This window comes from Mesocricetus auratus, unplaced genomic scaffold, assembly GCF_017639785.1.
Source record: "Mesocricetus auratus isolate SY011 unplaced genomic scaffold, BCM_Maur_2.0 Super-Scaffold_100676, whole genome shotgun sequence".
NCBI classification, from domain to species: domain Eukaryota; kingdom Metazoa; phylum Chordata; class Mammalia; order Rodentia; family Cricetidae; genus Mesocricetus; species Mesocricetus auratus.
In genome coordinates this window covers 152,448,944-152,461,423 of record NW_024429266.1, presented here as the reverse complement: position 1 = coordinate 152,461,423, position 12,480 = coordinate 152,448,944, and the positions used below count along the sequence as shown (strand labels likewise).

General features: G+C 53.4%; 1 protein-coding gene across 2 annotated transcripts in view; it reads left to right on the top strand.

Annotated features, from left to right (window-relative positions):
• Wnt7a (Wnt family member 7A) overlaps positions 1-10,812 on the top strand; it is a 46,153-nt gene extending 35,341 nt beyond the window's left edge. For both annotated transcript variants that reach the window (XM_040738316.1, XM_040738315.1), the window contains exon 4: positions 8,524-10,812. In XM_040738316.1, coding sequence (XP_040594250.1) covers positions 8,524-9,003 — 480 coding nt within the window. In that variant the 3' untranslated portion in view covers positions 9,004-10,812. The remainder of the gene's footprint in view (positions 1-8,523) is intronic.
• Positions 10,813-12,480: the final 1,668 nt, after the last annotated feature.

Sequence of the window (12,480 nt, the reverse complement as noted above, 5' to 3'; positions counted from 1 at the left end):
AGTCCAGCCATTCTTCCAGATGCCTCATGCACTACACAGCAGAGGGCTCTGCACAGTGAAACCAGCAAGTCCTCTAAAAACTCATGGCTGGGAGGATGCAAACTAGGGTCGTGCAAGAGGGTCTGACAGAGGAGGGTGCCAAAGCTGAGGACCCAGAGGAAGGGTGCCACAGAAAGACAGTGGCAGTCACAGGGGTCTTAGGGATAAATATGGCTTCCTAGGAATGTCTGGTACCAGGTGTTCACTGAGGGTGTTTGGCAGGGCCAAGAGGCAGTAGGTGTCCTGGTAGGGTGAGTCCCAAAGGGTAAGGTGAAATTGTTTTCTTAAGAGGTTGCCACTTGGCTTCTGCTCACATCTCCACCCCAGTGAATCCCAGCTAAGCCCAGATGTGTACCTGCTTCTAGGATGTGCTATGTCCCAGTACACAGTCTCCCAGCAAGTCTATCCAGAGTTCTGAGAGGTCTCCACACTCCTTCCTTTCCTATCCTGGCCATTGCCAAGGCACACCCAACTTCTCTCCTGTATCTCTCTAGGCCTTTAATCTTTGCATCATCTGGCAATGCCCAGTACTTGCTTCTCTGCGTGCCTCAAAACTCAGGTCCCTTGCTGAAGCCTGTAAGGCACATTGCTTGTTTGGTCCGTACAGAATGCAAAGGCTTCTGCTTGGACCAGGTCTAAGGAAGAAAGATTCACTAGACTGTCTCCCTAACTATGCAGAGTCTTCTGAGTAGAGAGATCTTGCCTGACCAGCCACACATCACCAGTACCTGATGTCGGCCTTAGCAGAGGGCAGGTCCCTCAAGATGGCTCTGGAAGGACAGAGCAGGGTTCTCTCCCCTGCACATTACTAAAAGTACCAGAAGAGCTTTGAATGCTCTTGTGTGCCTGGCCACAGCTGAGATGAAGTCAAACCTATGAGACCCTGGGCCAGACTTCTGGAAATTCAGCCCCATTGACTCTGCAGGCTGAGAAGCCCAGTCTGGGAGGAGAGCAGGCGCCAGCCATACACCAGGCCGGGGCTGCACTTCGCACACATAGGAGCAGCTATGCTCAGGGCTGCTGGCCCCACAGGTTATTTTTCTTTTTCAGTAGCTTTATTGAGCCATCTGTGTGCCACACAATCACAGCATATAGTCTGGTGGTTCCTAACAGGTTCATAGAGATACACACTGACCACCAAAATAACCTTAAAACCTTTAACACCCAAAAGAAAAAGGGTTTGGTAACTTCTGACAGTCACAAACCACTGCTGGAAGCTGGCACTGGCCTCTTGCCTGTGTGGCAGTTGACGTGTGACTACTTCCCATCCTAGTGTGTAAGTCTCTTACTGCCTACCCAGCTGCCCACTTCTAGGCCTGGCCCAGGAGTCAAATCATCATGTGGCCCAAAGATGAACAGGAATGAACAAAAGAACAGACAGGCAAAGTCCACTCACGATCCCTCAGAGACTGCCGAAGCAGGTAGGTTTGCCGACTCTCCATCCTTCCCATCACAGGCAGGGCCATCCAGCTGTCTCACCGGAAGTGACAGTCCATAGTCTCCACTCAGCTTGGGCCACAGGACAGTCCTGAAGCCATGACTGTCTGTTCATGAGCTCAGGAGAGACACCAGGCAGGAGTCTGTACTGTGAGCAGCTACCGTCCCCGGGGCTCAACCGCTGCCCGTCTGAAATGGCTCTAAGTGTCCATGGGAGTCCCATGAAGGATATTACAGAAGCCTCAGCTTGCACGAGAGAAACTGAGGCCTGGCCCAGGACCACTGCCATGCAGGAGCCTCTCTACTGGCCTCTTACCTGGGCTCGCACAATGTCTGAGGGTGTGCATGCACACATATTTGTGAGAGCATGTGCACATGGGGAAGATGAGTGTGTGTGTGTGTGTGTGTGTGTGTGTATGGTGAGGACGTATCATTTCGTACACAAATGTGTCTCGTGGTGTGTGGATGTGTGTGAACATGTGATTTTGAGGGAGGATGTGGATGTACATGCAGATGAAACCTGGCGCTGCTTGTGTGGTGATGAGTGCAAGGGTGTGTAGCCTGTGGAGCTACGCAGGTTCACCCACAGGAGGGAATGTGTGTGGGTGTGTAAACACCTGTTGCATCTGGCTGCTTGACCACAACAGACATGTGCCAGGCATACAGGTGTACCCAGGAGGTATGAACCTAAGAGGAGACAATGCTGGGCCATTTATGAAATTCAAGCTCCCATAAGACCCCAGAGTTAGAGGACAGATTCCAGTCAAGTCCAGTAATTCAAAGACCGCAGGGAGTCACAAACAGCCTCTGAGCCTGTGACCCATGGACGAGATTTTCAGAAAGCCTCTCTGGCTGTGGCCCAAAGCCCCCTTTCCTGGGCATGTCCTCCATGTTCAGGTCTGCAGCACAAGGGCCGGGGTGGCCCCAGTCTGTGGAATGCAGCTATGCCTGCGCACACCTGAGCCAGATGGGGACACTGGCTTGAAGTGAGTGCACTCAGTGTGGCTTAAAGAATGTGACCAAAGAGAAAATGCCCCAAGTATTTACAGAAAAAGCTGCTTCCCTCTTTCATCTGAGTTGCCCAGAGGAACGCAGCTGCAGTTAAGTGCAAGGCAGCTTTTGGCTCATGATGGATGGGCCAGAGGAAGGGAGGGGGCAGAACGGGAGGAGTGAGATGAAGAGGAGCAGTGAAGGCTGGGGAGCAAGAGGAGGAGCCGCAGTGGGAGGAGGGGCAGCGGGAGGAGGGGCAGTGGGAGGAGGAGCAGGAGGAGGAGCAGCGGGAGGAGGGGCAGTGGGAGGAGGGGAGTGGGAGGAGGGGCAGCAGGAGGAGGGGCAGCAGGAGGAGGGGCAGGAGGAGGAGGAGCAGCGGGAGGAGGAGCAGCGGGAGGAAGAGGAGCAGGAGGAGGAGCAGCAGGAGGAGGAGCAGCAGGAGGAGGAGCAGCGGGAGGAGGGGCAGCGGGAGGAGGAGCAGGAGGAGGAGCAGTGGGAGGAGGAGCAGCAGGAGGAAGAGGAGCAGGAGGAGGAGGAGCAGCAGGAGGAAGAGCAGTGGGAGGAGGGGCAGTGGGAGGAGGGGCAGCGGGAGGAGGAGCAGTGGGAGGAGGAGCAGTGGGAGGAGGAGCAGCGGGAGGAGGAGCAGTGGGAGGAGGAGCAGCGGGAGGAGGAGCAATGGGAAGAGGAACAGCAGGAGAAAGAGGAGCAGGAGGAGGAGCAGTGGGAGGAGGAAGAGTAGTGGTCAGAGGAGCAGGAGGAGGAGCAATGGGAGGAGGAGGATCAGTGGGGAAGAACAAGTGCTCCCCACCTCAGGACACTTTGCTACAGCATGCTATCACAGAGAATCTGATCACCTGGACCCTTGTTCACCATCTGAGTCACAAATGGTTCAGAATTGATGCCTTAGAGGGGATCAGGGAAAGAAGCAGCAATGTCAGCTAACTCAGATTCTTAGTCTTCAGACCCCAAGGTCCTGACTTCCCCTTGCTCTTTGAATGTAAAGTTTAGGGGTGGTGGTGGTGGTGGTGGTGGTGGTGTGTGTGCCCATGTGTCTGTGTGTATGTGTGTTGTGCATATATGTGTGTGCAGGTGCATATGTGCAGTGGGGCATGCGTGTGAGGAGGTCAGAGCAGAGTCTCAGATGTCACTCCTCACCTTCCTCCTTTGAAAGAGGGTCTCCTTAGTCTTTATTGTGGCATGCACCAGGTTAGCCGGCCTGCTAGCTCCTGAGGAGTGTCCTGTCCCCACCACCTGTCTTGCTAAAGGAGCACACAGATTCAGATGTACATGTGACTATGCCCAGTTCTATGTGGGGTCTGGGAATTCAAACTTGTCCTCCACTCCTACAGCAAGGCTTTACCCACTGGCACCTCCTTACCTGCTCCCAAGTCCTTTTTAATATGCAAATCAGTCCTTAGCAATCCAGGCCACGTTGTTTGTGCTCCTGAACCTATCAACTAGAAACTATTTCACACACACACACACACACACACACACACACACACGTGTGAGCAGAGTGCATTAGCACAACCCAAGCTGGCTCAAGGACTGAGAACTCACTGGTTCCTGGAATGGAAGGGTCCTGTGGCAATGAATTCAGGTCCAGCTTGAGCCTGGACACACATACCATTCCAGGAACCAACTGCACACATCACTACTTCCCAGCTTACTTTCTTAGTTGGTACCAGACTCAACTTCCCAAACTAGCCAGCAGTCTGTCCATAGCTGTGGGCTCCACTGTCCCTTTTGTTCGTCCCTGGTGAGAAATAGCCGACATATCTTCAGTTCCCACCTAATTCTCAAGACTTACTCTGATCCACAGTCACCAGCTGATCCTTAGCAATGGTTGGTGAGAGCTTTGAGAAGTGACTGGTGGGAACTGGGAGCACTGGCTGGTTGGAACTGGTGGGAACTGGGGAGATAAGTAGCAGGAACTGGAGAGGTGGCTGTGGGAACTGCAAGCATTGGCAAGTGGGAACTGCAAAAGGGAGATGGCTGGTAGAAACCGGAGAGGGGGCTGTTGGCAGTTGGAAACCGTGACCAGCGGGGTGGCTTCCATTTTTGATGGCCAGTAAAAGCCTCACTGAGGAGCCAGGGTCAGCCATGCCAGCCTTGCTAGAAAACAATGTACCAAAAAAAAAAAAAAAAAAAAAAAAAAAAGAAAGTGTCCTGCTGGGGTAGGCCAGACCCATGCAGGAGATGAATAGACCCAAGATCCTGGCAGGTGGTGCATTCCTAGACAGAGGCACATTCCTGAGGAGGGCTCGGCAGAGGCGTCCACCCCAACGAGCAGGAAGTCCTGATCATGTTGAGAAGAAGCTCAGACAGTTTCAGTGTGGCTCCCAGCTGGGGGTTATGGACAGAAACAGTGATGCTCAACATCGGGAGACAACATGTAGAGTGAGATGGCCCCCTGGCTGCTGTGGAGCATGACCCACACTTTGGTGACGGGTGCCCTATGGCATGGACTGAGTCTGGAGCTAGAGGTCATGTCCAACCTCTCTCCTCTCAAACTCCATCCTGTCCTCCAAGTCCTCCGAGTCACTGCCACTGCCACTGTGAGAGTCTGGGGCAGGCCCAGCAGGCAGACTCTGATACTATCTACTTGGTGTTATGTATGAGTCAAGGAATTTTCTGGAGCCAAGTTTCTCCCCAGGCCTTCCCAAACCTGAGCACCCCACCCTGAGGAGCTCTGGGCTCTGGGCAGCACCTGGTACATTGTTGGCACTTCCTGGAGGACTTGTCAGAAAGAGATGGATGTCTTTCCCTCTGGCGGTGCGGAAAATCCTCCCTGCTGCTTTAGACAGGTTTGGGGCACTGCTGGGAGACAGAGAAGGAGCTCAGCTGCAGCCCCACCCACTGGGTGCAGAAAGCCCCTCTGCAGAGTCAAGTGCTAGTCATATACACTCCAAGATAGGTAACTTACCCTTTCATATGAGCTCCTCCCAGCAGGGGTGAGCTTGGGAGAGAAGGCTAGCCCCCCACCGAGCAGTGCTCTGCGGCCCAGGAGACCCCTGCTACCAGGGTCCCAGTCTTGCCCTTTTGTTACACTCCCGGACAGGAATGCAGAGCCTGTGGGCTGCACTCAAGGACCCTGGACATTGCTTCCTCTAGGCTGAGCTACACTGACCCCTTCCTCTAAGTGTGTTATACCTGATTCTCTTTTCTTTTGACAGACAGGACCTCACTCTGTAGCAATTCTCCTAACCCAGCTTCCCAAGTGCTGGTGTTACAGGTGTGCACTACCAGGCTGCACTGCTCTTCTTCTGTTCTAGAAATCACAAAGGATGACCTCTCTCTCTCTCTCTCTCTCTCTCTCTCTCTCTCTCTCTCTCTCTCTCTCTCTCTCTGTGCATTAGGCACATGACTTCAGACTGCTGGCTTTTTAGCAGTTTTGCGGTCATCGAAGCATTCGATCTTTCTCAGTCTCTGCCGTTCTGTGCTTTTTGCCACCAACTGTAATATGAAGATTTTGAGAATTTGCTTTTCTTCTGGCTACTTTTACTCATGTGTTAGTCTGAAGAAGGGACAGAGTTCTTCCTGGGACTCCATATGACCCCCACTAGGCATGCCAAGTGATGGGAGCCAGGGTTCAGTTGTACCAAAAGTCGCCCCCCCACCGCCCTGTACTCTGCAGAGTCCCTTCATCCTGGCCACTGGCTCAGGCTGAATGTGCTCCCTGTGTTCTGTATACGTACCCTTCCTCAAGTCGCTCTGGCCTCCTGACCCCCGCAGATCCCCCGCACCAGCCCCTGTGGCCGGCTTACTTGCAATCACTGTGCATTTTCCCTCTTCTCTCCTCCTGTGGCTGCTGCCTGCATGAGAGCTTCTGGCCTGGGCACAGAGGACAGTGTCTCTCCAGGCTTCTCCCCTGCCACTGTCACTTCCAACCTAATGATCCTGTGGCTGCCGACATAGAGCTCAAGATGCTGCCTGCCCTGAAGAGTCAGCCCTGCCAGCTCTGCAGCTCTGTTACCCTAAACCTCTACTCTCCAGCCACAGGGTCCCCTCCCGGCTCCTTTCAGGGCTGCATCCTCCCCACGCAGGTGCCGGCAATGCAGCTCTATTCAGTCCTCCTTATTCTCTGGGTCCCGTGTAGCCCTCACCTTCCTGAAGCCCACCCCAACCCTTCTCCATGAGTTCCATGGCTACCTTGGGTCTGGAACCATAAGCTCAGAGACAGAAAAGGCTGCACTGTCACCAGGCCTGCCGGAGGTTGCCCCCGCCCCTGCTCATTCATAGCAGAGGCCATACCAGCAGCACAGAGTGTGAGTCCTTTGCAAAATGCAAGTGAATGATAGGATGCACCCAAGGCCAAACAGCCCTCCATTCTCCTTGCAAGCGGAAGTCAGCACTTTTGCTACACCAGGCCAGTTGTCATGGACTGATGACTGTCCCACTTGGGGTTCTCTGGGAGATGAGGCTTGAGAGGGAGATTCAGAGCTGAACTCTGTAGGAGACAGGTAGACATTGATCCTTAAGGAGCTTTATGGAGTAGCTGCCCACTTGTTGCCTCATTAGAATGGCCAGATACTTGTCCCTCTGGCTCTAAGTGGCCTGAGACAGGCAGCTAGGGCAGAGCTCCTCTGTGTCCCAAAGAGCTCTGCCTTAATGGAGAACATGGTATTTGGATGGCTCAACATTGCTCAGGAGACACAGTCAGGCACTGGCAGGAGCCCACCTTGATAATCAGGGTAGACTTTTTTCTGGCATATGAACTGAGTCAGAACGGAACTACTCAAACAAGTGTCTTAATCCATAGGATGAAATCAGTGGGTCTGAAAGGGTGGCTCACTGCCTGGGACTGGAGGCCTGATGGAACCCAGACAAGGCGTCCAGCAGGACCTGGGATTTTTGAGAGTAGGAGCACAAGCTCCCATGGGGTCCAGTGGGACTCTTGCAGGGGCAGTAACTCCTCAGCATCTTCCAAGGCCAGCCATCTGAGGCTAGACCCAGAGGAGAATTTATTCCCTCCTGGGTTTCCCTTTGGCTGTGTGAAGTGTTGGCGTGAGTGGCAGACCCTAGCATGCCACCCTCCTTTAATCTGGGATCTAGAGGTGTGACCCGATAGGAAGTAGTTCAAACGTCCCTCAGGTGAACTCCTTTTGGGCATTTTCTGAGTGCCTGCTGGGGGCTAGCCCTGGAAAGGTGCTGGAGATGGGTCACTTTAGGGATTTCGAAGCCTCAACCTGTCTGACCTGAAGCATGGGACAGGGCTGGGAATCCTGCAGCTCAGAAGAAGCTAGGATCCAGCCTGGCCTGGAGAGGTGGGAGCTAGGATGAAAGGATGTGGCCTGCTCACATTTCCTCTGCCACCGTCAGTACCGCAGCTGGCTGCCCGATGGGTGACCAGTCCTATCCAGGGCAGTTGCAACTATGCTGAATACAGTGGGATCTGGGAGACTTTCAGAGTGCACAGTTAGCAGAGCTAGGCTGAATGTCACTTGATTAAGGGCACATTCAAGGTCACCACAGCCCCAGGCCAACAGTGGCTGTAGAGAGAAGCCGAATGGGAAAGACAGGTTGCATGATGAGGGGTGAGGGGGTCAGGGGCTTTGGAGCCCAGTCTTCAGCTCAGGAACCTACTACCAAGGGCCCCTGGGCAGTGTCTAAGCCACAGCTGCTCCAGGACACCATAGGTAGCTGTGCCGACTTTGGGCCAGCGTCTACACCAGTCTAGCTGAAGCAGGACTTCCGTCCTCACTCAGTGTTGACAGATGCCACAGGTTTGGCAAGGAATCTGAAATGCTCACCTTCTAAACTGAACTCTCCTCTCTTGTAAACATGGTTCAAAACTGATCTTACACCAATGTGCATTTGGCCGGAGCTGGGCTGGTGTCACCAAATTGGGAGAGCAGAGCATAAAAAAGTAGAGAGTAAACAGGGCACACACACCCGGGGAGAGCAGAAGAAGTGGATTCCAGGCCCAAGTTGCCTGCACCAAAGAAGAAAACGAAAGCCATAGCTGGCCGAGAGGGCCGGGAGGGTGGGCTGGGCCTGCACTTGGCCGTGAGCCACGATGACAAGTTCTGTGCTTTCCCCCTGTTGGCCCTGTAGATCCTGGAGGAGAACATGAAGCTGGAGTGTAAGTGCCACGGTGTGTCGGGCTCCTGCACCACTAAGACGTGCTGGACCACGCTGCCACAATTCCGAGAGCTAGGCTACGTGCTCAAAGACAAATACAACGAGGCCGTCCACGTGGAACCAGTGCGTGCCAGCCGGAACAAGCGGCCCACCTTCCTGAAGATCAAGAAGCCCCTGTCCTACCGTAAGCCCATGGACACTGACCTGGTGTACATTGAGAAGTCACCCAATTACTGTGAAGAGGACCCAGTGACAGGCAGTGTGGGTACGCAGGGCCGTGCCTGCAATAAGACGGCCCCTCAGGCTAGTGGCTGCGACCTCATGTGCTGCGGTCGTGGCTACAACACACACCAATACGCCCGAGTGTGGCAGTGCAACTGCAAATTCCACTGGTGCTGCTACGTCAAGTGCAACACGTGCAGTGAGCGCACGGAGATGTACACATGCAAGTGAACGGGGCCACAGGTCAGATGGTGGGCAGTCTCCCGTCAGCCACTGCCTGGGTACTCACGGGGAACCACAGAAGCACCGACCTTGTCTTTTCTGCTGAGGGGGGAGGGGCATTCTGGGTTTCCTGCAGACGCCTGTGGGAAGAATCTCAGAGGTCTCGACCACTCTATTCCATACGGATGCTGCTCGGCCGCCCTCCCCCAGACACCGCCCGGGCCCCTCCACAGCCGGAACAAAGTTTCCTGCGGCAGGCACTCTGGAGCCTCGGGTCTCGTCATAGCAATATTTAACAGTTTATTCTGATAAAAATAATATTAATTTATTTAATTAAAGAGAATTCTTCCACTTCGTCGGGATCCGTTTTCTGCAATCAAAGTGAACTGCTTGAGGTCCTGGTGGGATGACTCTGTCACTAGGACTGGGAGCTGTGAACCACTGTACATAATTATTCTTTATGCAGATGTTTCTACTAGTTGACTTTGCAAGTACCCTTCTGCAGCACTAGATGTTAATTACAAAGAGAAGACGGTCTTTATACACATATAGATATATATGCACACACATTCGTATTTTTGTTTTGTTTTTGCTGTTTGCTGCTACCTATCCAGAATCTAAGCTGGTCTGTATCTGGAGTAGTTTTTCTCCAGGACATGCCCCATCCTTTTGCCCTCCACAGTTCAAACATCACTGTTAGAAAAGCCCCATTGGGACAGTGTAGGTGAGGGGACTGGAACCATAAACCCCCAGCAGTTTCCATCTCTGGAAAGTGAACCACTGGATAAGAGGGTTTCTAAGAGACTATTTTTCTATGGATATTTTATTTATATGGCGTCTGCCTGTGTTGTCCCATGGCCCATGCTTCTCCTTAACACTGGTACTCACTCAGGGGCAAGGGGATGAGGCCAGGTGTGTGGGCAGGTCCCCGGGGGACCCTCACACAGCTGGGTCCTGGAGTTTCATTTGCCAAGGGGACCATAGAGGTTCCCAGATGCCTGGGCTGGGGTATCATCTGTGTTAAATGAGAGGGAGTCACCCCCCAGCCTTAGCTTGCTAAGCTCAGTTCTTGGAGTGGGGTCACTGGATGGTACTCTTAGGAGGCAACCTCAGGAAGAGCTACAGTGGGGGATGAGTCAGTGTCTTGAACATTTTGTGATCATCAGAAGGACCTGGCATTCATCATCAGTCAGAGGCCAGCTCAGGGATGCTGATACCCCAACCAGCCCAGCCAGCCACTGCCTATGTGCCTACAGGTGGGTGCCATCCTCAGAGGAGGGATCGGAAAGGAAGGGGAAGGGGGACGCTAAGAATCCTTGGCCAACCACAGTGAGAGTGATGGGTGTGGCCCCTCTGCAGCAGACCCACTTGTACCTGAGTCTCTCAACCAGGAAGCCCCTCAAGAAGGCTGGGGCTGTTTTCATGCGTGTCATATGCATTTCCACCTGTGTGCAGGCATGCACGCTTACACACTCCTGTGCCAGCACTTTGAAATACCTCCAGAGTGCTCACATGTGGGTGAGCTTGTGTGTATCCCCATGCGCCTGGGAGATCAGATCATGTGTATGGAGCTGTCCGCCTGGGTGTCTACATTTGTGGTTGGGGTGCAAGGTAGACAGCAGGGAGCCATTTTGATTGTGTTGAGCCACAAAGAGACTCTGAACTCAATCGCCACAGCGGCTGGTGAAACTCAGATGCCTGTGAGACCACGGCCCTGAGGCCTGTGGTCTGTGTGCTGGGAGCCCCCTCAGTGCTTAGGTCATGTCCAGTTCCCCACCTGGGTTACAGCATGACAAATAAACATGACTGGATGGCTGATTTCTTCCCTCGAATGTAGTTTTTTCTTTTATTTAGGTGTTTGGATGGATGGGCACGTAACTGGAAAGATGGAGTGGATGAATGGATGTATGGACAGATGAATGGGTGTGTGGATGGACACAGATGGATGGACAGATGACGGAGTTTCCTGGGTTAAAACTGGCTGTGTGTTCTAGAGCAGCCCGCTTAACCTCTCTCTGCCTGTCTTTCTCTATTGGTTGAGTAGAAGCCACAACAGGATGACAGTGAGCCCCAGTGAACTAACACATGTGATACAGGCCACTCTGAGGCTGGACGTGGGAGGCTTATGGAACAGGGATCTGTGAGGCAGCTGCTGGGTCCCCAGTGCCCAGGACATGGTTAGGATAATAAGAATTTGGTGACTAAGAATGAATGCCTGGTGGGACCCAGAGGGCTCGTGAGGGCACGAGGGCTTGGAAGACAAGAGGTTGGCTTGTTTTGAGGGTTGCAGTTTACGGGAGCTAGCTAGTGCCTATGGATACAGCTACAGACACAGCTTCTCCACTGACAGGCATCACTGGTTACCACAGCAACGCTCCTGGACACAGAAGAATGAACTGAAGACAACAGGCGAGCTCAGTAGCTATCCCAGCTTAGCGCGCCGAGACAGCAAAGAAAGAATCTGCAGCGCATGCGCACACAGTCACATAAAAACTGACTGAAAGGGAGGGAACAGACACAAGAGCCCTGTGGCTTCAGGCAGACCTTCACAAGCGGCTACACACACACACACACACACACACACACACACACACACACACACCATCTCAGCCATACTTGGGTGTCAGTCAAAGCAGCAGAGGCCCAGAATCCCAGCATTCTGGGACTTAGGCAGGAAGATGAGTTCCTCTCTCTGAAAACAGAGTGGGTAAGGCCATATTCTTAACGGTACGTAATGCGCACACCCCCAGGTACAGACCACAGACAGGGCTTGGGGAAAGCTACAAACCATTCCTTAGGAGTCATGCCTTGGACTTTCCTCTCCCCTTGTGGTCTCTGGTACCTGCTCAGAAGCAGGCCCTCAGGGCTCATGTATGTGTGCCTGGTTGAATGAGGGTCCTCATGAGAGGTTAGAGAGAGCCAGTGCTACCAGCCTCAGGAGGCCACGCCCAGACAGGAGGCACTAAGGTCTGAAGAGCCAAGAGCTTTCGCTTGCCAGAGTGATGTGCTCCCCACAGCCCCTGCTCACAGCCCAAGAGTGTGGGCTCCAACCACAGGTCTTCCCTTTCTTGGTCTGGAAAAGTGGGTGTGTGACTCCTCTACTGTGACAGAACACCCAAGATAGCGACGTGAAAGGAGGAAGGTGCTACTCGGGCTCATGGTTTTGGCCCCTCTGCCTATGTTGAGGCAATGCATCACCGTATGAGCAGGTGATGGAGTACATGGTGGAAACACGTGATGGGAACATGTGAGGGATCACACGATGGAGTATGTGGTGGCGGGAACACACGGTGGGGCACGTGGCGGAACATGTACTGGAGCACATGGTGGAGCAAAGCTGCCCACTGCTCTGGATTCCACTGACACGAAGGGATTCAGTGACTTTCAGACTCTTCCCGGTGGCCAGAGGCTCTCAAAGGGTGTGGCCCTGTTAGCATCTCTAGGATCTTGCTGCTTGGCTCAACTTGACTCAATGCTCATCTCACC